Source organism: Perca flavescens, chromosome 21, assembly GCF_004354835.1.
Source record: "Perca flavescens isolate YP-PL-M2 chromosome 21, PFLA_1.0, whole genome shotgun sequence".
NCBI classification, from domain to species: domain Eukaryota; kingdom Metazoa; phylum Chordata; class Actinopteri; order Perciformes; family Percidae; genus Perca; species Perca flavescens.
In genome coordinates this window covers 16,619,268-16,647,155 of record NC_041351.1, presented here as the reverse complement: position 1 = coordinate 16,647,155, position 27,888 = coordinate 16,619,268, and the positions used below count along the sequence as shown (strand labels likewise).

At 44.1% G+C, this 27,888-nt stretch overlaps 1 protein-coding gene across 1 annotated transcript; it reads right to left on the bottom strand.

The window, feature by feature from the left end:
• Positions 1-458: 458 nt before the first annotated feature.
• Positions 459-27,888, bottom strand: ntn2 (netrin 2). Its single transcript, XM_028567542.1, has 6 exons — positions 26,750-27,888; positions 14,845-15,033; positions 9,237-9,386; positions 6,882-6,935; positions 1,014-1,088; positions 459-917 (listed from the first exon to the last, which is right to left on the bottom strand). Exons 1-6 carry the CDS (start codon positions 27,798-27,800, stop codon positions 532-534), a joined length of 1,905 nt encoding a protein of 634 aa, XP_028423343.1. The 5' UTR covers positions 27,801-27,888; the 3' UTR covers positions 459-531.

Sequence of the window (27,888 nt, the reverse complement as noted above, 5' to 3'; positions counted from 1 at the left end):
GAGCTGATCCGAGTTGTTTCAACAATGAAACGTGAGGAGGCCAAGCTGAGGTTGTGCAGCTTGTCTTGTTGCTGAAATAAATCAGTGACAAACGCTGTCGAATAAAATCCTCAGAGAAGTGTGGTATATGTCAAACAAAGTGGCAGGAGGCAGTCAGTCTTGACAGGAAGAGCAGGTTGAGGGTCAGGGGGTCATGGTGGGGGACGAGTGGACATTTACGCTGCTGTCGTCGTCGTCGTCGAGGGAGGGAATGGCATCTGCTTTTGTCTACACTTCATACCCTTTTTAACGGTCCCTTTTTAAGGCAAACCAATTGGACAAAAAAAGACAACTGACATAAAGACAAACCTCGAGAAATAAAAAGGAAACTCATTATACAATATACACAAAACGTGGTCCTTAATAACAGGCAGGGTACATGCAGTCTTTCTAATGTGCAGTGTTCCCGTGATGGGGGGGGGGGGGAGAGGGAGATCACTGGGTAAGGGTTCATGAATGGAGGGAGAGGGAAGGATGAACGCTGTTTTCCCATCATGCTTTGCTACACTTCCCCTTCTTCTCTTTGCGCTGGAACTTCCTTAGGCGTCTCGTCCAAACGTCCCTCCACTGGATCACCAGGCTGTTCTTATCAGCCATTAAGCCCACGCGCTCTGCCCCAGGACTGGTGGCTCCGCCCCCGGGCCCGACCCCTGGACCCGTCCCAGTGCCCGTCCCGCCGTCGCTGCCCCCCATCACCAAGAATCGTTTGCTCATCTGGATCTTGGGACATTTGCAGGCCAGGTCCTTCATGTGTACCCACAGGATGTTGTCGCCTCGCTTCAGGGGCTCGCCGCGGCTCTTGTACACAGACACCAAATTAACTGAGAACTTGGCCCAGTCCCCCACCGTCTCCATGTCAAGCACGTTCACTTGCACCGCTGAGGACACATAGATAAAAAAAAATACGCTCAGGTCAATACTCCTGACACAGCACGTTTATTAATTACGGTTTATAAGTAATTCTACTCTCTTACCATAATCCTTTTTGCAATATTTCTTCATGTTGATCTTCAGGTTGCCCTTCACTGGTTTACAATAGGACTCGCAATCTGAAAACAATTAGGACAACTCGTGTAAAGCAGGCTGAAACTTAACAATACTAACTGACACTCACATTACACACATAATGGGACACTTACACACTTTGAATCGTTGTCATAAGGTTGCATTTTAGGACACTGTTTCATAGTGCATTATATGGTGCTTTTGTTGCAGCACCAGCACATCTGTAATGCAAAGTTAGTGTGACAAAACACTGTAAACTGTTATGTGCTGTGAAACCACCAATAAACACACCCAACAGCATCCAAATAAATCACTATGTGCTTGTTTCTGGCCAAGTTTGTTATATTTTAAAGGTCCCATATTATGCTCATTTTCAGGTTTATACTTTAATTTGGGTTTTTTACTAAAACCTGTTCACATGCTTTAATTCATTAATTTAATTAATTATTTTTCTCATACTGTCTGTCTTAATATACTTTTATTCTTTATTTGGATCCCCATTAGCTGCCACTAAGGTAGCAGCTACTCTTCCGGGGGTCCACACACAACAAAACATAACGTATAAAATAAGACATATAACACAAATAAAAGTCTCAGTAAAATCATGTTCAAGACAAATAGAAGTCAAGTGTTGTTTATTTGCTTTTTATTTAACACATAAATTTTTTTTTTTATAATTGGCTCTATACATTACATATCTGCATAGTGCATCTGTTCTGGGTTTTTGTTTAACTAGATAACCCTTAGTATCCTGCCTGGTAGTGTGACTATGTTGGTCTCTCACACAATTTATTCGTGAGTACAAACAACTTGGTTGTTTACTACAGATATTCCTAAATAAACTCATTAGATTGCACCCCAATCTATCCTCTGTGGCTGGATTCAGGTATTTTGCGCCCCCTCCCGTTAAAGCCCAGTCTGCTCTGATTGGTCAGTGTTTGCATCTGCACTCTCGACGTCCATCATTGCAGCCGGGGAATGACTAACAGCACTGTAGCAACACTTTCTACCTATATATAGTAGAGATGGTCCGATACCATTTTTTGCTTCCCGATACCGATTCCGATACCTGAACTTGCGTATCGGCCAATACCGAGTACTGATCCGATACCAGTGGGTCATATATTTTGTTATATTTTAACAACTGTATACTACTATCCCTATATGGAAGTGATATTATTTCCATCTTTGTTGTTGGTCTGGCTCAGGTTAAACTCTTTGTAAAACATGAACAAACTCAAACAATGAATGCCGTAGAACTTTCTTTTATTCTCCAGTTTCAGTCAGTTATAACGGAAAAAGAACATAAATAAACTACTTGAACGTAGATTTTCTTTAGGGCTTGATTACGTGGTATCGGATCGGTGCATAAACTCCAGTACTTCCCGATACCGATACCAGCGTTTTAGGCAGTATCGGAGCCGATACCGATTCTGGTATCGGTATCGGACCATCTCTAATATATAGTATAGTTGTGACATCACAACCGTATGGAAATCCTGACAACTCGTTTAAAAGATAGTTTCTGAATACGGGCTGTGTGTATTTCTCTGTGGATTCAGCATTTTGATACTTCCACGGTATTTATATAGCACCTCGACCTGTTTTATAATAAAATAAAAAGACATGGAAATCTCACTTTTTAAAAATATGGGATCTTTAGCACATGAATATGTATAAGGTATATATGTTTTGGATTATATTTGTACTTGTATGTTTTATAACCTTGAGGTGAGTATGCTCATATTCACACTTTCCCTCAAAACAATATCTATTCACTGACAGGACAGAAGGCTCCTAGAAAAACTGGAGCAGGTTGCATAATTTCTTCACAACTTCTGACAAATCACACATCTGCTGCAACAGCCAGGGCTGGGACGCAAGTTGAAACATACCAGAGGAGTAAAAGTGTTCAGTTTGACATGTTTTCGGGGGTCTTGAGGAAAGACAGAGCGTGGTGGAAGCAGTCATGGTTGGATAGGCCTTGGCTGCCAGCGTGACGACTGAGACCACACATTGGACAGATGACCTCCACTGACCATTCATAGGCGGAGCTGCCAGTGATGAGGCGTTATAATTACAATTGTGACAGTTAAAATGGACCTCTTGGTTGAGTGACCAATCTCAGATCTCTACTTATCGGACTCTAAAACCAGCCATGGTTTGGTTTAGTTTCAATGTATCTGAGCTTCTTCTTCTTTTTTTAGAAACTGCAGTGGGAACAGTTCTGCGCTGAATTTCTCAGTCTAGGACCGCTCTGGCCGCAACCTCATATATCTTTTAACTCTTTGGCCCAAAGTTCTTCAACCTGAAAAACAAACTACAAGAATAGTTGAATTTATTTGTAAATTGATGTTGAATAATGACTGTGTACAAGACTTCCTATGGACCGGAAATGTTGGAGATAAGTTACTGTAAGTCAGATAGAGCATGTGCATGTAATTATGTCCCATGGATTGTTTCTTGCGACCTTGAAATATTTATTTTTGTCATCTCAACATTAAAAGCTTTGCTTCTCTGTGATGACGAAATGCATTTTCCATGAGCTGAGAGCAGAGGGAATGGAGAACAAAGAAGACACGCCAAATTAAATCAACTTTCAAAAAACAGATGAAAGTGCTCATGTTAGAAATCAATAACACGAATCATTGATAAAAAAAAAAAAAAATATAGCATTACACTGTGTTTTTAAACTGTGCTCATGGCAACGACTGCTACTGGAGCTGGACAAGAACGAACGAGACAGTTAATCATTAGCAAGGCTCTACTGTACTTGACTGGATGCCACTGGATTTTATGAACCGTAGAATTTTGGATCCACTTATTTCAATTACAAAACTATGAGGAGGACACAAAGTTAAGGAAAAAATATATGAAAATGACGGAGAATGCCAAGAAGGGCATATACTCCAACATGGTTCTAGTCAGATTCATTGAGGGGACACGAAAAGCTGACCATGCTCCTCGCTTGGAATGTCAGGGCATGAAACTGAAAAACCACATGCTGGTAACTGGACTGGTATCTGCGGTCAGGCCTCTCATTACCTTCAAAAAGGAAAACCATTCAGTCATATTGCTTCCCAAAGCAAACCAAATAAAATTGCTGGACGTCAATGTCCAAAGTAGAAACAAATAGCGTCGTGAGAGAGAGAAATTATGCTTTCTGGGGTTGCATGAGAGTTGGGGTGTTGCATCGTTCATTTTTTTTTGCAGAAGGACGGATGGAGCAATGGAAGGAGTGCAGGAGGAGAACGAAACAGGGGAACCAAGGAGCCCATAAAAATGTCCAGGAGGCTTGGCTGTATATCAGAGCGCTAGAGATTTTATTAGCCAGAGAGAGGAGTGACAAGGAAAGAAAGGGGGAAAGAGAGAGCAGATGGCAGCTTCCAATAACCTCGAGACAGGGCGACTTAAAAAAAATAAAAATAAAAAAAAAGATGAGTGGAGGTGTAGATGTGGACGGGTGCAGAGGTGTATGTGTGGATGGATTTGTGTGTTGTACATTACTCACATACTTTAAATAAATAAATGTTAAAGCTTCAGTGCGGAACTTTTTTGTAATAATGAACGTCTATTACATTCAAGCCATTGCCAAATGAGTTGATAGTTAAGATTATCAGCTCTTCAAAACACTCTCTGTATTTCTCAGCATGGCTGTGTTTAGAAATTGGTGTCGTCCGGTGACTTTCGCGCTCAGAAACGCAAGCAAAAAAGATAATTACCTCTTCTGAAGAGTTCATCATGTTTTTTTTAATCCTCCGTGCCCTCGACTACGTAGCAACTGTGTGGAGGAGGGGTCGGGGTAAAGCGCAATCACGGAAGGCTTGTGTCATGTGGATTCACCGATAGAATTGTTGTCATTAGCTTTCCACTCCTCATGTGGGAGACAGAAACTACACACTATAGCTTTAAATATCATAGCTTGCTTAAGGTCTTTTTCATTAAAAGTGAGCGTGTGGTTTCATGTGCAGATCATTATCAAGTAAGTGTGCATGCAACTGTGACAGGCATGCATTTGTATCAGATGCGCATGGATTTCATTAGATCTCTGCCATTGTGTGCGGTATACAGTGGCTGGCCTAAAGGTATCAGTGGTGAAATGCTGGCTGGGAGACAGTGTGTGTTTTCCCATGAATGAAGAGTCGTTTACTGCTGGCTGTTCACCTGGAAAAGCTCTCGTTGAATCGCCCACTGACCCAGAAGATCGGCCCACTGAAAACACTCACAATTGGCTCCGGGGGCTTTGATGCCCTCGTTCCCTTTAGCCCCTCTCACTGTGCCATGACAAGGACAAATTGCACCCACCGCCCCTTACACAAAAAACGTTTTAGGGGCCTTGGGTTTCTGATGGTGAAGCTCGTTCTTTAGTTTAGGAAGGAGAAGGATGGGGGAAATGCTCTGGTGTGTTTGGAAGAGCCTGAGGTGAATTGGCGATCAACAACTTTTGTGTTCTGAAACCCCGTAACATTTTCCCAGGGAAGTTGTAAACACAAGAAAGGGCAGGACTGTGCATTTTTTTGTTTGTTTTTCCAGAAAGGCTCAAAGGCCCGAGTAATGAGAGGAAACAGAATGAGAATGAAAAGAAGCTGCAAACGTGAGAAATGTATTATTATTGATATACGTATACATAAACATACCTTTAAAGTAATACTTAGACAGATCTTTTGAGATTTGAAAGAGATGATAAATATTGCTTTTATGTCTGTGCGGTATATATGCAGCTGGAGCCAGCGCCCGGTTATCTTAGCTTAGCAGCTAGGCTGGTTCTGTCAAAGGTAACCAAATCTGTTATATCTCCTTTGTTTAATCTGTAAAACAACAATTTGTGGTTTTACGGGGGTTCATGTGATGGATACATTCTTGCATTATTTCTGTTTCCAGTCTTTGTGCTAAGCTAACCTAAGCTAATTTAGTTTAGCCAATTTACAATATATCGCACAAACATGACAGTGATATACTTATATACAGTATATCTTCTCATTTAATGTTAAGAAAGCAAATAAGCTTATTTCCCAAAATGTCAAACTATTCCTTTAATCTAAGCCAATGTATTCATTCTATACCATTCGATTAGTTACTGTATGCAATGTTCATCGGCTGTGTGACCAAGTTTGGCCTTCAGTTTCAATATTTTCCTGTGAAATGAAGTCATAATCACATCTTTAACCCTATAACTCAAACCTTAAACTCTATTTGAAATGTAAGAAGTCCATAAGTCAAAAGTGAGCTTTCTGACTAAATGAAAGGATAGAAAAACACTAAAATGATGTGATTTGAATGGTGCAGTCTGAGTGATGATATATGTTATAAACCCACTAATGAATCAACATTTCCAAATCAACACCACTATTCAAATCAAACAGCCACAGAATGAAAAATAAGGGCAGGGTGTAATTGACCGGAGCATAAATTGGACAGTCAGAGGGAGAGACTGAACAAATTTCCCCCCAGCCACTTGCCAACCCTCTTTTCACACCTCAAAACTCTCCCTTTCACTATATCTCCCAGATAAACTTTAACTAATCACCTCTGCTGCCTATCTGCCGGCCTTGGCTTTAAGCTGCAGCTATATTTCGAGCACAGCGAGGCTCCACTAACTTGAGGTTAGCGGTTGGAGGAAACCGTGCCAAGGACACAGGTTTTTTAAGACAATGGAACAATTCTGCAGGTCCCAGTGCACTCGTTCTCTTTGCCGAACTTCAAAAGAGGGGCCCCACCCTTCATTAATATTTATTCCACACCTTAAAACTCAAGTCCAGAAATATTAAAAAATATGTTTTTGTTCCTCTCATAAAGCAGTGGTGCTTATGGGCGAGGTGCAGAGAGTGAATACTAACCTGCTGGTTCCTCTGTGCTGCTCACCACAGCTGTGGGGTTGACCACTGGGATTTCTGAAACACACAAGAAATACAAAGTTATTTCCCTGCTTAAATGTAAATCCATGCCTTTCAAGTATGGTCTAAGTGATTTGGCTTAATTCTGGCTAACTGTGCATGTGTGGTCAATATAATAAAGTACAGTATGTCTGAAATCATTAAAACTTATTCCAAATAGTTGGTATAGGGAGGTTTTGTGGATACTGTATATAAACAAACTTACTACAAAATAAACAGGGTAAGCTTGGCATTGAGGAGAAGTATATTTGCTCACCATAGATAATAAGAGAGAATACCAGGGTAGTCGTACAGTGGGTTTGGATTGTGACATATGTCAACTATACACATGAAAACCCATGGGGCATTGAAGACAGACATGCTAGATAAAAACTGACAGACTGAAAGAGATACTTATTGGTGGTGAGAGGGAAGACAGGCTTAAATAAACCATGCATTCCACGGACTAATGTGGTGGTTCCACTGTCATTTTTAAAGAATACATTGAAAGATCCTGAGACAGTGGAAGAAATAATGGAGGTCAGAGGACCAGATTTAAGCTTTGAGCCACACTCAGTAGACGCACCACAAATTCACCCAGTAATCCAGTTTAGAGAAGTCAGTCCATTCAAAGTCGGCACACTTGATACATCTGAGAGAAAAGTTCTTTGAGGCAAACTGATTGAAATGGAAAGGTGGCTGCTCTAGATTAGTCTCGTCCTCCCCTAACAGATGCTGGGTTAACACTGCTATGTAATCTCCATGCAAGCATGTATAGACAGATGGACAGATGGCAAGGGGGCAATTTTGGTTGGATCGTCTTGAGACAGATGCAGCCCTCCCTTGCTGTGCCCGCTGGCTACACTAAAAAGTGCCTCGTGGAATTCCTCCAGGACTTCTCTTCTAATCGTATGCAACTTCCCAATACAAATGCTAATGCTAACGACGGGCCCACTGCTTTTACCGTAAACAGAGTTACTGGAACGCCGGCTTAGCACCCACCCAGAGGATCTGCTTTTGATTGGATTTGGAGGTTGAGGGTTTGAACCAAGCGAGTGGGAGTGTGTGGGGGGGGTTGGAAAGCTGTTTTGAGGGAAAAGCAGCAGTTGTCTCGTTGAAATTATGGACACCCCGCCAACAAAAACAAATACGGGCACGGAGCTTTGTGACGGCAGGCGCAGCTGCTAGAAGCCAATTTGAGTCTGTGTGCCCTCATGGCCACATCATGTGAAGACAGACAGATGATAAAAGGATCATTCAGATGAGGGTTGCTGCCATCATACTAATTGGCTGCTTAATGGGCTTGTCTTCTGTCTTGGGGTCCGGGAGCCTCAATAGGAGGTAAGATGCCCACCACAAAGCCATATTGACACACACAGTTGTCATTAATGCTATTCGTAATGGATCCAAATGTGCGCCCGTTACTTAAACGCACATACACAATTCTTCTTGTTCTCACTTGGATGGTTCAGTGGCGCTCAAATGAGTGGGGTCTGCCATCCATGACCACAGTTGTTTTCTCCTTCTCGCCCATCCGCCATCTGCTCCGGAGCCGCATGTGAGAGAAACAACACGGCACCATGTGGCACAGTGTGGCGGAGCTCGGTACGGCACTGTGCGAAACGGTTTGCTTTTTGGTTGAGGTTGTCTTTGTGAGTGTGTGCCCGCACCGCCTGGCTTACAGTGTTGGTGGAAAGTTTCCCTCTATTACACACGCCTGCATGTGTCGGGCCACTAGCGAAATTCATAACCCACACGCACGCATACACATTTTGTCACAGGAAATTAAAAACCTGATGTAGTCGACATGCAAACTACAGCAACAGAGTACAGAGTACACATACACACCCACTATACATCGCTGACAGCAAGTGGAACAACAATAACCAAGTCTTGAGTTCTCACACTACCAGCTAGCCTGACTTTACATCTGGGCCCTTGTTTGCACACGTTTGAGCTGTCCTCTATGAAATTATCATTGCATTTTCAGTGGCCGTGCAAACCCACAGAACACATGCACTGTATATATGCAGTGCAGAGATCGTGTTGGGTGTGCCTGTCAGAAGGCCAGAATGACTTTAGGCAACAGGGAAGGAAGTGTGCTTTCAATTATGCTCTGTAATCTTACCGGTTTGAGTATGTGCTGCTTTTGGCGTAGGTCACTAGTCTATTGTAATTGTATGTATTATGCCTTTTGTTTTATTATGTTCTTCACAATGGAGCTTGTCGGTGTTTTGCAGTTTTACGCAGTGACTCACTGCCAAGATGACAGTGTCATATGCAGTGACTAGTAGTTGTGTGTGCATGTGAGTCACTCACTGATGCAGGGGGCCACGGGTGAGCGACTCTGCTGGTAGCCCTTGGCGCAGCGGTTGCAGGTGATGCCGGTGACGCCGTCCTTGCAGGGGCACTGGCCTGTGGTCTGGTTGCACGTCTTGCCTGCTGCGCCCACAGGGTGGCAGTCACAGGCTGGGGGGTGGGGGTCGGGGACAGAGACAGGTGTGAAGGGATGAGGGAGGGTTGTGATAAAAGAAAGAAGGGAGAGACAAAATATATTACATGTTGATTCGTTAAACAAAATGACACTCAGAAGAGACCGTGCTTATTCCTCATATTTTTTTATAGATTTGGATTCCTTTCTGTTTCTGTTCCTGTTCCTGTGCGTGTTCCCTGAACTTCCAGAAGGAGACACACTGTGCATGTGTATCGGTTAGTGTGAACGAGAGAAATAGAGAAAGAACTCATGTGTGATAGTAGAAGACAATAGTAGTGGGATCGGGTGATGCATTTAGAGCAGGGGTCTTTAACGCTTTTAGGCCAAGGACCCCTAACCTGAAAGAAAGACGCCAAGGGACCCCCTACTACATATATTGTATAAAATTGAGCTGCATAATAAACTGGGCCTACCCTATGTGTAGGGTGGCCTAAAGCCTTTATACATACTTTTTATGGTGCCCTACAATACTAAGCTAGTCTTAACATATTTATCTTTGCTTATAATATGTTTGATTCATGTTAATGAATATTCAGACATTTTAAGTTTGGGGGAAAAGACATTTCAAAAAAGTATTAAAACAACTATTTGGCACCCCCCCACCCCCCTTGCAGTGACTCTGAGGACCCCCCTAGGGGTAACGGGCCCCCTGTTCTGATCTCTGATTTAGAGCATGACCGTCAGGAGACCCAGAAAGGCACACTATGCCCTCCTCTCTCCTCTCTGCTTGTTTCCGCTCTCCTCACTGCTGTGTGCAGTCCGGTGCCTGCCTGGTGACACGCTCCGCTGTTTCATCACTTCCCGAAAGTTTAGTCGATGCCCGGCAAACGCCAACAGCAACAAGCAATGCGTCGGTCGCCACGCTTTGGCAAGGCCTTTATGACTTTTGCTGGTTCTAGGCAATTTATTCAAGCCCCCTTAAACAACGTGAGGCTTTCTTTTTTTTTTTGGTTTAAAGAGCTGTTAAATACAAGAGCTGACGTTGTTGGTCCGAAGCCTTCTGAAAGAGCTTTACAAGGTGTCAGAGACGATGACAGAGAGAGGGAGAAGCAACATATCGGCGAGTGAGAAGTAAAGTGGAGGTTTGGAGAGAAACAGAGAGAGAGTGAGAGCGTGTCAGTGTAGTCCAAACAGAGCCTCTGGTGTGCTCAACAGCATAAACAACAGTGAATCTAACCAAACTACGGCTACTCAGGCTCCACTAAATAAACAGACATTTGTTCTTTCAGTAATAAACGCATACTTAACATTTCACGGCAATCGAGCCATACAAACACATCGGTGACATTTCAAAACAAATGGAAGACTTTTATATCTTCTTGAGCAGTCTTCGGGGGTGTGACAGATTGGTTTCTGAACAAAACAAGTCAGAATACAGAGCAGTATCCTTTTGTATCTTTTTTACTGATATGCTGCCAAAAATACAACAAACAATGAAATGCAAGGTGAACATTCTGCTTTTTCCCCTTATTTTCAATGTAATTCTTTGGAAAACAGGCGCAGGCTAGTGGAAAATGCCTAAAGAGAGTGTCTCGGCTGTAATTCGATAGCTGTAATTGTCCAAGCTTATCACGAAAAAGACAAGAAAGGCCAACATTACACTTTGGGGAAAAACCCTGTAACCCAACAGTTTGTTACAGGGCTTGCCAGAGGAAGGCAGCTGCTAACATGCCACGGTTTCTTCCCACCACTTGACGGAACCGTGAATGTGTTTATTTGCACCGGACATTTTTTAGCTGCAACAACAGAGGAGAGCCTGAGGACCCTACCACCTGTTGACTGGGGCAAAGGGAGGGTTTAAATGGGTGAAACTGACCCAAGAGTGATTTTGTGTGTGTGTGTGTGTGTGTGTGTGTGTGTGTGGCGGCTTGGTGGGGAGGGATTAACTGCGGCTCAGATCTTCAGAAACACGTTTGCCTTTTTTCCGGCAAGGCCAACCGGTCCACAGGTGTCAAAGTGGCTGCACTCTGTTTGAAGCTGTGCACAGAGACGTAAATCTGATGCTTCAGCGTCCGTGTAAAATCCCCACCATTTGAGATACGCAGTCCCCCTATATCCTCACTTCCATACCCAGCCTCATCAGTCAGAGCCAGAGCTCCTGCCACTGTTACCAGGTACTACAGTGTATTTGAGAATCTGTCATACATGGAGTTTGGGCCCTCCTTTCCTTTGAAATGATTTGTCCCCCCCGTTATTTGATCAGTTTGATACAAGTCTGGAGTTGGTCTGTCATGCCTGCTGAGACATGTGCCCGTTGTTTCCCGGCTGATCACTGAACAGCACAAGCTATCAAGTCGATCCGGTCAGTAAGAATAAGATTTCAGTAATGTTAGACGCTCTCGCTTCCCCATCTAAACAATCAGAGGCTGTTAAGACATCAGAGTTTACTGTCAGAGTCCGCAATGTTCAGTAAACAACCAGCAACTGCCAGATCTGAACGGGCTGTAAGAGGCAGGATGGGTGGGGGCGGGGGGGCAATCTCCACCCCCAGCTCTTCTCCTTGAACTGCTTTTCTGAAGTTTTATGTGTAGGGGCTCGGGCCAGTTAAGAAGCAGTAAAAACGTCCTCAGAGGTTGATGACTTTTCAAGCCATTTGCGACTGCAGACGTACCGCGTTGGGATTTGTAGTCCTTTGACAAGCTCAGTTTAACTGATTCGTGTTGTGCATGTGTGCATGCATATGGGATAAAGTACTTGCAAGGACTGCTCTTTGTCTGCAGTTATTGGCAGTACCCACATTTGGAAAGGGTGGTTTTATTAATGCCTTTGGTTGGAAAGAGGTTTTGTATTTCAGTTACTTGTGAAAATAAATAAAAGGGATACATTATGCACAAACTTTTAAATCATGCACAATTAATTTCTTAAAAGATATTAGCATTATTTTTGCATTTAGGGTAATAACACTGTAATAATGTTGAAGGACACCCTCTCAGCGACATCTGGGATTAAAATGTTGTTGCGGAGCGCAGTCACGGAAAGCTTGTATCATGTGATCATGTGGATGTGCTGACAGTTTTGTTGTCATTACTTAGAATTCCTCATGGGGGTGGCAGAAACTTCACAATATAGCTTTAATGTTAGAGAATTGGTGTTATTCAACCTCAAGGATCATATGTTTATGCTGCTATAGGCCAAATACTTTAATACAAACCTAAAATTACCCTTAGAATTAGGTTGCGTAATGCTTTTTCAGTCCACAGCAAAGATCCTCATGCCCTGCTTCAGAAAGATATTTGAGACATACGGCCAATGTGGTTTATGTTGGCCGGTGTGGCTTCACATGGACCATGGCCTCATTTTTGATGCCTTTTATCAACGTTCCTTGTGGTCAACGGATACCAGCTGTACGGCTTGGATTCACATAAGAAAAACCTTGATTTTGAAGAGCTCATATAGTGCAGCCAGGCCATGTGGTGATTGCCATGTTTCTTTCATTTTGCTGACTGTTTTAATGCTTGTGACACTTTAAAGGGCTCGTGGAGAGGCTGGTGCCTGGGCATTTGAACTGGAGCTCTGCAGTTTTGTGTACGTGGGAGGTAAGTGGTGGTGGTGGTGATGGAGGCAGGGGAGAGGTGTTTGCTCCTCTTCATACACTCCACAGATTGTGTATAGACACCCATCTACAGAGCTCATTAGAAACAGACATGGCCTGTTTGTCCTCTCAGAGCCTGCACGGCCCCCAGCCCTCCCCACTCCGGTCTCGCCTTTAGAAAACACCTGTATTTTATTGTTGTAACTCCATTTCAGACGTGACCCCCATTCAGCCATACCGCACCTCTGACCTCTATCTTGATCCCGACACATGGAGAGCAAAAAACGCAGAGCTGAAAAATAAAATCAGGGAAGCCGTGAGACGTGGTGAGAGAAATTGGGGAGGAAGAGGAGTTGGTGGTTATAAACAACCATGGGAGATGGAGAAGATGGAGATAAAAAAAAAAAAATTGTGAGCAAGGGCTGAGGCAAAAGAAAATGACGGCTCCTAGAAGGCTGTGGAATTGCTCTGATCAATCATGGAGCCAGACGCTCAGCAGAGGCTTTTTTCAGATGTTAACTTTCATTTCCGTCACATCTGGGGCCTTTGTGAGGGAGGGAGATAAACTGTTTACCACCTGATCATAAGGCTTTGATAAGAACAAATTGCAGTGTTAGGAAGGGCTTGCGTGTGTGTGAAAGAATCACACACTCAGGTAATGCAGGAAATGGAAGATGAGGGGACAATTCTCACACAGAGACACACATCTCAGGACTGATCTCCTGTCAGGACTGAGGCAGATCTCTTTCTGTCAGTGCTTTGGTGCAGCAACAGGTCAAATGACTTCAGTTTTAAGGTATGTGGCTAAGTCACTGTGGAGTTTTTGCCATTATATGATGAATGGTTCGACCTCTCAGCTCAACTAACACGGGCAAGAGTGGCCTGATATTGTGCCATTTCTAACCTCTTGGTGTTTGGTTACAGCTTGGGTCGGCTGCAGAAGGAAAACTGAGCGGAAGCCAGTGGGAGACTTCTGCCATGAAATTTCTACCGAAGGATCTTCACGACTATGAGCATTGGCAGCTCTCGCTAATGCTGTTTTTTATTATCTGGAAGTGATTATTTACCTTCATCGGGATCAACAGGATAAAAAACACTTTCTCTCTGCTATTGATTTGAATATTTCCCTGAGCAACAAGTACAGGAAACTTGTGTTATTTTTGCAACAAGTCCAGCAAGAGAAGAGAAATGTTTTCAGCATAATATCAGGCTGAGAAATATTCACTGCAAATGTGAAATAATAAAGGGGTAAAATATATTTTTTCCATGAGAAATGCCTTGGTCAAGTGATTATATTATGTGGTGTGTCTGGTATGGGGAAACATTTGGTGGGACAGCCTGAAAAGCATGGGACATAGTATCAATCCGTTTCTCTCTGCTATGGCATGGCAACTCATGCATGACATGCTGATATTTTGTATTAAAAGTTACAATTGTGTGTGTGTGTGTTTCCAATCATAACTTTTTACACAAGTATAAGCAGGGTTAGAACGTCTCAATCAGCTCTGGTTTGAACATTTTGTTAACACTTGGCACAGCATATTGCCAAATGAAAAGTTAAACTGAGCTTAAAGTAATACTCCGTGACATATTCATATAAATAAATGTTTTTGCTTCTCTATTACTGAGTGATATAACACACAAGTGATCCTTGTTCATGAAAACTTTTCCATTAGTTGTTGTTCTTTACCAGAAAAATTATTGTATTTCATGTTTCTGGCAGCAGAAGAAGAACTGGGTATTTGGTGCTGCATGAGCACCACTGTGTTTAAATGGAAATGAGACTATCAAACATTATCAACAGAAAATGGAAGGAAAAATAGATCAGAGTTGCTGCTTGACTGACAAGTGAAGTGTAAAAAAACAGTACAAGCAATTAGCACCACAGAAAATCCTTTTACCTTTGCAGGCTCGTCGGTGAGTGATGGGTCTGGCCATGTCTCTGTAAAAGCCCTCCTTGCAGTAGTGGCAGTGGCGGCCTGCGGTGTTGTGGCGGCAGTTCATGCAGACTCCTCCGCTCTTCCTCCCCGACAGCTTATACAACTCCATGTTGAATCGACAGCGGCGGGCGTGGAGGTTGCAGTTGCACGCTGCGGAGAGGAAAAGGAAAGTTGTCAGTGAATGTAAAAGTATCTGCACAGTATTTATCCTTATATATCTGAATGTAAGCTTAGATGAAATGTTTGCATGGACTGCATTGCAAATGTATGCTTACTACCATGTATATATCACAAGAGAGCTGGCAGAGATTTTCCAAAGAGGCCGTACATAGTGAGTAGTTAATAATCTACACTGCGCCCGGCTGTGTGCTTGGCTGCTATTCCAGAACTCATCAATCAAAAGTGATATTTGCAGAGCTCATTTTCTCCATTTCATAATTAATGAATTTGGCTTCTCTCAGCCCATTAGCTATTAATCACTGGAAAGAGAGACATTCATTTCACGAATCACTGATGAGTAAGGACTTCTACGATCTATTAAAAGCGAGAGCAATTCAGATAAAGGAATGGACTCGAGCTAGCTGTCTTCTAAATGAGGCGAGCCGCAATATATGGGACATGTGAAGCAAGGTTATATCTCTTCCCATTCCCTCCCAGATGTCTTTAAGTCTCTTCGCCTCACCGGTCTTTCCATCGATTCCGCCATAGACTGCATTTAGCAGCTCTGACATTATTCATAATATCCTCTGTTCACTCTCTACATGTGGGGTTTGCATTTGAGAAGCCTAATGAGAAACCTGCCCTTCGTGTTTGTGTAACAGAGTTTGATCCAGACCCTCTGCTGGTTAAATAAGAGTCAGACCTGGGACCTGAAGACTTGGCCGTGGCTTCAAAGACAAATGCTGCAGAGCTAAGCTCCGGTTCAAAGTTATCCGCAGATGAATTAGAAAAGGGGTAAACAACAGCAGAGCTGTTTGACCAAAAATGTCAACAGTTATGGCCAAAACAGGATTATTAGGGCATCACAACAGAAGGTGATATTAATTATTCTGGTGGGAGTGTGCTTAAGAAAAATGCCATAACAATATAAAACAATGGGGAATAAGTAAAGACAGACTGGCTGAGGGGCTTGTATGTGTGTGTGGCTTTGTGTGCAATACAGTGACTGATGAGTAGGCAGTTATAGAAATATAGGTACTTTCATTAGTCAGAAAAGGTAACACATAAGTTTACTTGTAATTTTTCTTTCCTCATCATCATTAGATGACACATGCACTGCTGTTGCAGCCAAGGTCACTGATGCACTGAGCTCAATGATCCGTATAATGTTAGAGAGCTCCCTGCAGTTGATCAAAAATGACAGCTAATGACACTCGTGGCTCTCTCGCAGCAGGAGAATGACTTGAATGCATATGTCAAGTAACATGCAGGCAGTGAAGGACATTGTAATGTCCGTCCACACTGAAAGGGGAAGCCTGGCACCAGGTTGGGAGAGAGGCCCAGTTTTCCCTGGTTGTAGACCCTGGAAAATAACGGGGGGAGCAGAGCACATTCCCAGACTGTTTCCCAATTCCATCTGGTTATTACACGGCCTAATTTGTATGGAATTCTACAGTTAATTAAATACTGTTTTCATGTATGGATCCATATTGATGTTTTGGTGTGCTCTCATGATCTGGTAAGCCCAAAATGAGGATTGACCTTTGACCCTGGGGAATTGTCCAAAGGAGATATGTTGGATACTGAGGGAAGTCTGCACATTGCACAAAGCATTTTACCTTAAGTAATTTGGTCTGTTTTTTAACCGACAGAAATCTAGTGTGTGTACAACTGAACAGCCTGTCTGACTTCTTCTGAAGGGACTGTGACAAAGAACACACCAGCTCCAGTGAGTGGCTGGGGCTGCTGGGGGGGTAAGAGTGAGGTGGGGGGTGGTACTGTGATTATGATCAAGCGTCTCAAACACACACACAGCTGTGAGCACTTGTGTCCATTAACACCTTGTAGCAGAACATGAAAGCGATGGATCACGTTTTCTCCCCGGCTGAAGTAACGACGGTACCTCTTACGGAATCTTCTCGATTCGCTGCTGTGCAACAAGATCGGCCAACAAAGTCTGGAGTAGGGAGAGAATATGTTCAAGTGTAGAGAATGTAAAGAAAGCTACAGAATTTAACCTTTAAATGATTTAGCATGTGTAGCAGTGATGGCTTTAACAACAGCCAGCCTTTTTTTGTGACAGAGAATGAGGGAATTAGTGTCCGGCAGAAATAGGAGTTTAGTTTTTGACTTCTAAAGCATGAAGGATGTGATTGACTGAGAAAAATAAATAAGCCAAAATCACTCAAGTAGGTGTTTGTATGTGTACCTGTGTGTGTGTGTGTGTGTGTGTGTGTGTGTGTGTGTGTGTGTGTGTGTGTGTGTGTGTGTGTGTGTGTGTGTGTGTGTGTGTGTTTTCTATGGTGTACATGCTGTGTGCAGTTAACTTCAGCTCGGAGCTGCAGCTGCCCAAAGATCCTGGAATGTTTATGGGTTTGTTTTGAAGTGCTTGTGCATGCGCACACACACACACACACACACACACACACACACACACACACACACACGCCACCTTCCTCCCCCAACCTGCCAATGCAGCAACCGCCCCCCCCATCACCACCACCCAAATTAGGCTCAGCGGGGATAACTGAACACTGTTGAAGGCCATTTTTCAATTCATTAACACATCAAAGCCTCACTAGTGCTCTGCAAAAAACACTCACTAATTCTTATCTATTGGAAGAGAAAAAACAGACATGTCAGCGCATAGAGGAGTTCTGCAGCAAAGAAACTGTGATCCTCCAGTGAGCGTGGCTCCTTTATGGGTCAGTGTCCAATTCAAGGATGCATAAATGTGGTTCCTCATGTTGTCGTGGAAATCAAACAACAAACACAAGTTACGGGCTTGGCAAACAGAGGGATGCTGCAACAAAAATAAAGGAGGGGATGGAGACAGGGCAGCAAGAAACCCCTAGGAAAATATTAAGTAAAGAATAGTTTCACCACTTTGTCATCAAAATGAAGAGTGCCAAATTATATTTTTTGTGGAATAACTGTTCTTCCTCTTCACAGTTTGCATAGATCTCAGCTTGTGATCTAGGTGGTGCTTACTTCTTTAAGCCCAGGTAAAATTAGGGAACATTTCAGTTAAGGTAGACTGACAGAAGAACAAACCACTGTTCTATTTCAGCTTTTATAACAGGTGCCTCAACACGTAAATGTGCTCTGAACAAGCTCACAGACGGGTCTGTCATGTGTGCTATGACAAATTGGCCCGTAAAGACTGCGCTTAACAAATAAAATGCAAGTGTGTTTGTGTGGAGTGCACCACCTCTCTGTCCCCCTCCATATGTCAGGGATAAATCAAACCTCATTTTTCCTTCAGCTCCACCAAAGCCAAGCCGGTAAGCACAGCCAATTGATTTTGGATGCCTGTGCAAAACCTAAATCCCAATGCTAAAATTGGTCCTTGAAAATTGGAGGGCCGCTCTCCCACCACCACCTCTCCCCTCTTGGCCCAGGCCGCGGTCCAGACCTGCTGCAGCCCCCCTTGGGTGCCCTCTCCGCCTGGCCAAGCAGGCTCTGCTATAATGGCTCCTGCCATCGTGTGTGTGTGTGTGTGTTTGGGCTGAGTTCCGCCTGGCTGCTCCAGCCACCTGCTCAGGGCACCGGGGGGAACACCCGGTTAATTAGCTCCTCATTAGAGCCAAGGCAGTGTACAGTGTGGACACACACACACACACACACACACGCATATATACACACACACGCGCGCACACACACACACACACACACACACACACACACACACACACACTAGAGACACTGTTTCAAGCAGTAGTAACTGCTCACAGAATGACATGGATCAAGTGACAAAAGATGCAAAAAAGTCAGAAGTGAGACTTGAACAGCTGTAAACACCGCTGGGTGTGTAGGCTCTAACGAGCTGTGGACAACAAGCTGAGACAAAGATTTAAGAACTCCGAGCTGAGGACTAACAGGAAACTACAACTCCTGCAGTCCTACAAGCATTACGTCGACCGTGCTATGATGTACGCAGGAGCTTCTACCTCTTCGCACCAAAACCACTTCAGAACCAATTGCTCTTTCCTTTTCTTCCACACAGGCATATCTTTCACTTCTAGCTTTGACACCACGTCTCAGCCCTCCCCTCCCTTTACTGGTTTCTGCGGTTAGCCTCACGCCGTGGGCTTAAGAGCCAGCTCTTGGGAGCCTTTTTGAACTGAGAGTCCCCTTAATTCCTCTCCTATCCCTCCCGTAAGCCTCCCTCCCTCTCTCCTCTTGCTTTCATAAGACCCCATCTTAAATACTCTCACTGGTTGCCTCTCCCTCCTTTTGCTTGTTGCCTTCCCTAACCCTTTCTCTTGTCCATCCCTTCCTCCATCTCCCCTTTCTCTCTCTGGATGGCATCAGGCGGGGGAAGATTTTAACGAGATTAGGCTGGAGGGTTGCCATGTTAGGGGGCCTGGTGTCAGTGGAGAGTTGAGTCCTTAGCTCTGTTCCCTCTTTCTGGTCCACTTCACTTCCCCCCATCTAAACATTGTTATCTGTGTCCTGTCTATGCCTTCACTCTCTGTCTGTCTCGGTTGCTCTTTTTTTTTTCCCACAGGCAACATCCTGCAGTCCTGAGCGCACAGGCAGAAGTAGACGACTGTGCAATCAAATTATAATGGCGAATCAGTAAAAGCGAGGTAAAAACAGATGTACTTTTGCCATGACTCTTGGCAAACACAATCATGAAGTCCGATGCATGCGATGCCTGGGCTGGTTTACAAATAGAAAGTGACAGATGGAACCTACTGTGTAAATTCACAACTGCGGCCAGAGATGACAATAGAATTGCTGAGAGAAAACCTAATATTTTTGTCTGACCAGGTGACGCAGGCTTGTACAGTATGGTGTTCTTTGGATGCTTTTATATAGGCCTTAGTGATCCCCTAATACTGTATCTGAAGTCTCTTTCCTGAAATTAAGCCTTGGTGCAGAATTACAGCCACTAGAGCCAGTCCCACAATGAGCTTTCCTTAGTATGTGCCATTTCTGTGTCTGTAGCTATTGAGGAGGAGGGTAGCCACTGGGGGACAATAAGCAGGCTGGGGGAACGCATATTAATGTTAAAATTTTCATGCCATGGGACATTTAAGCAGTAAAATCAAAAGGTCAAATGTTAAGCTGAAGAAGAAGATATTAATATAACAAGCTGGGCTCTACAGCAACGACCACCATGTAGTTTTCAATTTGAAATGAGATTACTTTCAGTTTTAAGGGGATTTTTTAATTTATTTTTTATTTTAGTCTTCATCCAGCTGAATGGTTTGGTGAGCATGAAAAACAATGTGAATCATATGCTATGGCATCCACAGTAAACAGATCTTAATGAACACCTATGGGAGATTCGACCCGGCATATTAGACAGCACTCTCCACCACCATCATCAAAACAGCAGATGAGGGAATATCTTTAAAAAGCATGGTGTTCATCCCTTTAACAGAGTTTCAGGGACTTGGAGAAACTATTACAAGGACCTCTGACACTGTTCTGGCAGCTCGTTGTGGTTCCTTTTTTATTATTTTCCTTAGATTTATGTTAAAACAAATTTATGTCGCAGGAGCTGAGATATCCTGATTTTGAATACCTAATGTGCTTCAAAAACATTGGCTCCTACAAATCCCATAACGCAACTAAATAGCATTTTTTGTTAGACCGTCCTTTGCCTGTTAAATGCCTTTAATGACATAATCATGGTCTTTTTTCAGAGCCTTAGAGGGCATTGTACAACTGTTTTCACTACCTGAGGAGTACTTTCTTGACAAGGAAACTAATCTTCATCTGTAAAAACCGGTGAAGTGCTGGTTTAAGTTGTCACACATCAGTAGATCAGTTTCATCAGTCAAAGTTAAACTTGTATTCAAACAAAGAAACTGCTTAGTTTTCTCTGTTATATTACTCCAGCCATTGTGCTGTAACAATGACGACATCTATATAATATGTATTAATGTATGAATGTATACATACAGTACATACACATGATTTCAAACAGTGACAGCGACCCTGTGAGCCACAGTCAGACAAAACCACATTTAAAAAGGGAGCTGTGCGTCTATCGCACACTCATTAAAAAACAGACATGTATTTTCTCTTAACAGCCTCCAAATCTTGCTGCCACCAGCAACACCGGCTGGCAGCCAAAAAACACATATTTTCTCAGGCAAAAGAGCACAGAGGCCTGCAACAACAAAACAAAAGGAGGCAAACTGTTACCAAAACACAGAGAATTCAACGAGAGAAAAACAAAAGGCTGATTTCAGCAAAAAGAGAAATATATATGAAATAAAAGAAGAGGTAGCAGACAGGAAAACATGCAGGCACAGAGTTAATCTTTGAAGAGTCAGTTACACAAGGAGAAAGAGGAAGAGAGTGCCGGCGGTGACGGGCACCTCAGGAGGTGATTGCTACCATCTGTGGGGGAGAGGCGATGGGGGCCTGAGAGCAGGGTGGGCACACACTGCAGCTCCACCAGTTTGCTTTGGCACAGGGATGAAATGCACGCCACATCGCACTACTAGATTACATGTGGCTCTCACACGTGCACAAATGCAAGGAGTGCACACGCACACACGCACACACACACACGCACACGCACACGCACACATGAAGGATCCAACATTTTAACCCGGCTGACATTAACGTTGTTATTTGACACTTTGCTGTCCTTAACATTTGTTTCACGATGTTCCCATCTTGCCAGAGAGCCTTTATGGGTGGCTTCATAGAACCAGAACAGCATCAAACCCTTGTGGGCTGGCCGAGGACCAAATTTGCAATAGTGACAGAGGGAATAAAAGCAAAGAGCAAAGCTACAGTACAAACCAATCAAACAGACCAAACCGTGTTGCCTCAGCCAGATAAATAAGATACTCTTGCTTCTCTCTCTCACACACACACACACACACACACACACACAACTGAAACAAAAGTCACACACCTCATGTTTGTTGGCCTCGCTGTGCCGTTGCCCCTGCGTCTCACGCTAACCACCCCAGAGGCATCATTTCATAGGGTTGTTGATTTTAGAACAACATTCCTTGGCTCTGTAATTATTTGAAAGCACAGGAGGTTTCTTTTTCAAAATCACTTTCCCCCCCAAACACACACAAAAACATCTCTTGCTCATTTGTGTGTCGCGCTGTAAGTAATTGAAGTGTCGGTTCCTTGTTAGCCTCTAGCGACAGGCGGCGGAGGGGGGAGGGGGCCTTTAAGTCAATTAGCGAAAGTAGGAACATGGCACATACATGAAGTAATATCAAGGCAGCTCTGGCTTTTTTCATCTTTAACCGTCTATATTCGGCATCTCAATGAAATGCATTTGATGTTGCCCTCTAGGGACAGACAGCTAAATTTCAGCTGACCAAGGAGGACTTTTTTAGGCTGCTGTGTGTTGGATTCTCATGGTTCAATGTGGAAATTTGAAGCAAGGTTAGAGCAAACAACATTGTGTTGCAAGAACAAAAGCACACAAGTCCTGCTCCTCTCCATGGCAGGATTGAGAAAGTATGGAAATGTGGGGTTGTTTGTGTTATCCAAATCATGCAATCTCACAAACTGTGCCATGGTTTCATGTGCTGTGTGTTTAAGAATGAGGTCATTGATCACTTGGCCTAAAAAGTGTCTTGATGAATCTGCTCTGTGACTGGAACATGGGCCTGACCTCTGCTTGCCCTCGCTAGGAGATGTGGAGGGGGAAATGGTGTGAAAGGATGGAGGCCTATTTTGAAATTCTAATCGGCATCAAAAAACCATCTGTCCCTTGTCGGTGAGGGAAATAAAAATGAGTTTGTGCTTCTGTGGTCTTCAAAGTTTCCACAGCTCTATACATATCGGAGGGCTTATTCTGAGCCCTGTTCCTGGCTGGCCTCTTCTCTGAAACACACACACACACACACACACACACACACACACACACACACACACACACACACACACCTCTGCTGGATCCACACTGCTCTCCCTAAGAAACCCATGTGTCAAATTCCCCGCTAATTCCAGCTAATAGTTTCCAAAAAAATAAAGAGGCTGAGCCCACCAAAAACCACAAGCACCACAAAAGGTTTGAGCGTGGGCTCGTCACGAAGCTTGAGACTTCTGCTACTCCTTCCTCTGCCGTAAAATTCACATTTTAATGAAACCGCTCATTCATTAGTGTGGCAGACACGATCTACAGCAATACCATCTATTATGTAGCAGGAAAAACTTTTCTTCAGAGATAATAACTAATTTGTGGGAATTTCCTTTAGGGGATGACATGGACTGATGTATAATGAGCGTACAGTAAATACTCATTTGGTTGATTGATTTAATTTGAAAGGAAACTCCTCTTCTTGTGCAAAAACAGAATACCATATCACTCATTCCCCACTGGACTCAATATGTCAAAACTTACTATTAAAAATATTCAACACCACACCCAGACGCTGCAACAGAGCGGGAACACCCAGCTCTGCTACCTGCATTTCTGGCAAATCAGCCCAAATGGCAATTCAAACAGCCTTCACATGACCTCTGTATTTAACGCTATGAATGCATACCAGTGTGCCTGGCGCAACATTGGGAGCAGACCTGGCTTGGCTGGTCCATTAGGGATGGATGGTGTCTGGCCCTGGGCTCGTAGCGTCCCAGAGCAGTACTCTGGACTTCCTGCAGGCTGAGTCCAAAATGAGAAAAAGGAAGGGCTGGAGAATAGAACCGCTTGGTGCCGCAGCCAAACGGGGACAAGGTGGCTGCAGACGCGGCCAAGAGTAGAGAGCTCCTACACCGCCATAAATTATCATCTACTCAGGATGTCACATTGTCGTTGACTCCACAAGAGGCCTCTTCATCCTATACAGTGACTTTGGCAGACTCTATTATGGAATGATACACCGTCTCGCATGTTTAAGTCAACATAAAGTATTTACATAACGGCATCGACCATGCCAGCAGAAAAGCCAATACTCCATCACAACCAGTAACCAAATAGCTCTTATGCATCTGTTTCCTTATTCCATCCTGTGGCTTAAACTCCGGGCAGATAAATCACAGCTTTTTCCATCATGTCTCCCTCAATACAAACAGACACGCTTCTTTACGAGGCTGCCCTCTCTGACTACTAGAGCAGGGATTTGTAAATGTCTCGAGGCAGGATTCATAGCGAGGGAGGCGGCAGATGGGGCGTGTGTGTGTGCATGGCTTGTGTCTGGAGACAGTATGTGAGCTTGCCAAGAGCGCAGACAGTAATCTTGGTGCGGTGCATGTCAAACATTTAGTAAGACTGGCGAACAATCAAACCAGCCTGTTAGAGACAATGTTCTAGTCGTGCCGAGTAAAGATAAAGTTAAGACTGCTACGAGTGAGAGCTAAACCTTGCAACATCTTTAAAACCATCTTAACAATAGTGTTTAAAGTGACGAAATCTGCTACCAGGCACATCATTTCTCAACGACTGAGAGTTGACTGACTGAGAGTTAGAGCTAGGGTGTGAAAAAACTATTGATTCGGCTCTACATCTGCCCACTCTGAGCTTAACCTTGTCACCACCCAGCAAAAGATCATGACCTCAGCCCAGCCCACTTAGACCCTACCTCCAACCCAAACACCCACTGGGCCTCATGAAGGCTCTGGTGACACCTAAGGGACTCTCTTGGCTCTGTAACTTGCTACTCTTACACACTCGCCCAGGCTAAATACTAACACCTCGCTGCCACAGTGGCTCCCACTGCAGCCCGCTGCCTTTTCTGCATCACGTCAGAAAGAAAAGCAAGTGGAGAAATCAACAAGGGGCAGATGCATTTTAAGAATGGGTTTTAATACGCACTGGAGAGGCTTTTTAAAAGGCTCTCTTGCTACTTTGAGGATATGTTGGAACCAGTTCTACCGGTATAGGCTGTAAAGAGGCTTTTGGACGCGAAATTGGGGACGTCTGGGACTGACGTTTTGGCGTGTCCGGATGTGTGATCAGGTATCGCGTGCAACTTGCAATAGGCTTTAACTGCCCTGTATCAACACTGGGATTAGGTCATCAGAGTTGGCCAGTGCAGCCGGGCTGTTTAGTCCAGAAATTGTGGATGGAAGTGACATATCAATCCCGTTGAGAAGAACTCTACGGGAAGCGGGTGTAACATTTCGGAAACGGGACATTTAAAAGAGGGTGTGTGCGAAAGTATAAGCGAGAAAACCCTGAGGGATTTACAGGATATTATTGTACTGTGGAAGAGGCTAGGTGTGTTTGAGTGTGCGCTTGTATCTGAGAGCTGAGTAAGTGAGGGTGTCAAGGATAGATGACAAGCCAAAGTAAGGTAGAGTTGGCACGGGAGATTTTCAGAGTACAGAGTTAGGGAACGCGGGCTCCGTTGGCCCATCTAATGCTAAAATGGCTTCGCTCCTCTGGCTCTGTCACTCTCTGTCCCCTTTAAACAGATCTGGCACTGTTCAATGCTAAATATGATCTCAGGCCAGCTCACTGGGCAATTATAACATGCTAGAAAAATATACACTGTTTTTCAATGTTCTGCTCCTGTTTTTTTCTCCCTGGCTGTAATTTTATTTCATTATAGGGAAAGGTTAAAATGGGGACAGCGGTTGCTAATATGGTTTTATTTTCCTACGCTAACAAATTTTTATGACAAGCAAAATTGACTTGGATTAGGTTCCACCTATGTCTATTTATACTAACAGAGAAATGCTGTAAAAAGTTACCACCAAAGAAACATCCACATATTAGAGAACGCATTCCTGTTGAAAACACATGGATAACATGGCATGTGTCTAAAACCTTTGTACAGCCATGAAATTAATACATGCGCTAAATATCACATAAAAGCCTAATCCAATACAAAGGTAATCCATTTACATTAACAAAAATTGCCACAGAAATTGCTATAATTTTACTTGGCAAGCTTTCAGAGCACATCTGAATGACTTTTACAGAGCATGTCTTGAGGTAAAGGCAAACACTGCCAAATAACATTCTTGGATGACTTAGCTGTAGCGGTGTGCCAATGAGTTGAGCTGTTGTCATCCACTGTTTAGACTTGCTTGTGAAAAAGAGGTTTTTTTCATAGACAAGTCCAGAAAACATGATTTTTGTTAAGAGTATGCCTGTTTCTCTGTACAGGAATGGGTAAATAGAAAGACCTGACGGGAAATGCAAGGAAACGGATGGGCCTCGTGTTTTGAAAGACGTTGCCAAAGTTGCAAGCTCGACCACTATGGGCTACCAGAACTCCTCACCTGTACAAACACAAACCCATCCGGTATGTTCTGGCAACACTCTTAATTACCACTGTGACAGTCAAATACAGGTCAGCATAGTTAAATCTCTCCTTTTCTGCCTCCCTCTCTCTATCCCTGTGTGTATGTTTATAAATTCAATTTGTTGGCCTGATTTTAAATTGCGGTCATTTCCTCACAGTGGGTGGCGAGAAGGTCATGACTCTATCCAACAAAGAAATAAACAACCTGTATTTAAAAGAATGCCCATACACATACTTTCATACACTTCTTGAACTAAGAATTGTACAGCTGAAGAGAGAGTGGGTTTTAATTTATGTAAAAGGAGGACTGGGTTTTGATCCAGAAGAATAAACTGTATTCATCTTCTAAGCTTCATGATAAAACACATCAAAGTTATAAAGCCATCGTGTTAGGTATCCTCACAGAAAATCTATTAAATGTAAGTTCTCAGAAATGGCCTGTATTGTTTGTTCCACAGCAGACTAGCTGAAACATGTGAAAAGCACATAAAGAATGACAGATAGAAGGAAAGACTTACGCAGACACTCATTGGCCTCGCGGGCATTGGCCCTCTGCCACGGTCGGTCATAGTGAAAGGGCTTGCAGCGGTCACATTCAGGTCCCTCTGTGTTGTGCTTGCAGTCACACACCAGTTTGCCTTCCTTGTCTTTTAGACAGCGTGAGCCATGTCCGTTGCATTTACACCTCCCGCCCACCTGAAAGTCTCCCACTGCATAGAAATAAGTTGGCAGCGTCGATGTCACCGCCATGGGGTCGTCGTCCCTCCCTCCGCTGTTGCTTCCAGCCCCCAGTCCCAGCTCTCGGGGTAGCTGGGGCCGGCTGAAGACCACGCGGATGTCGGTGACAGTCACCCAGTCCTGAAGGACAGGGCTGTTGTCAAAGTCTTTGCCGGAGGGCCGTCCATCCAGAGTGCTGAAAGCAATGAGTCCTCCAGACAGCGGGTAGAGGTCAGTGTGGCCATCTGTGCATAGCGCCTCCTGTTCGTTCTGCTTGGTAATGGTTGCTTTGTTGGGCCGATTGTACATACGCCGGCACTGTGAGGAGTAGAACTGGTAGGGCATCCAGGTCTTGCCGTAGTCCATGCTCTTGTATATGGCCAGGGACTCGGGGCGGGGGGAACAGAACTGCAGGCTGACATAGGTGATCTCAAACTTTTTACCTAGTGAAAGGGTGAGAGTCACGTTGTGCGGTGAAGTGTTCAGATTCTCTGACTGCCAGCAGGTGAGGTTGTGGGCTGAGTTGAGGTCAGTGAGGTAGGAAGCAGGGTGGGCACGGCGAGGGTCGGCTGCATCACAGATCTGGCACGAGCGCACAGAAGGCCGATCATCGCCCCGCTCCACCACGCTGCAGGAACGGGACGGAGGCCGGCCACAGACGCTGGACACCGTCACCTCCTTGCCGAAGGCAGCGTTAATAAACTCGGGGATACAGCGGCGGGCTGCGCCTGTGTCGTCATAGCAAGGGTCTGGAGGGGTCTGCTGCCCTGCGAAGGGATTGGCGGCACTGTGGGTGGAGGCTGAGCATGCCAGGAGGCACAGGCCCAGCAGGCACCTCCAGGGTTCCCTCATCCTGCTCAGAGGGCCTGCGTGTGTGTGTCTGAGTTTATGCACAGATGAGTCTTTGTGTGTGTACCCAAGAGTCTGTGTGTGTGTGTGT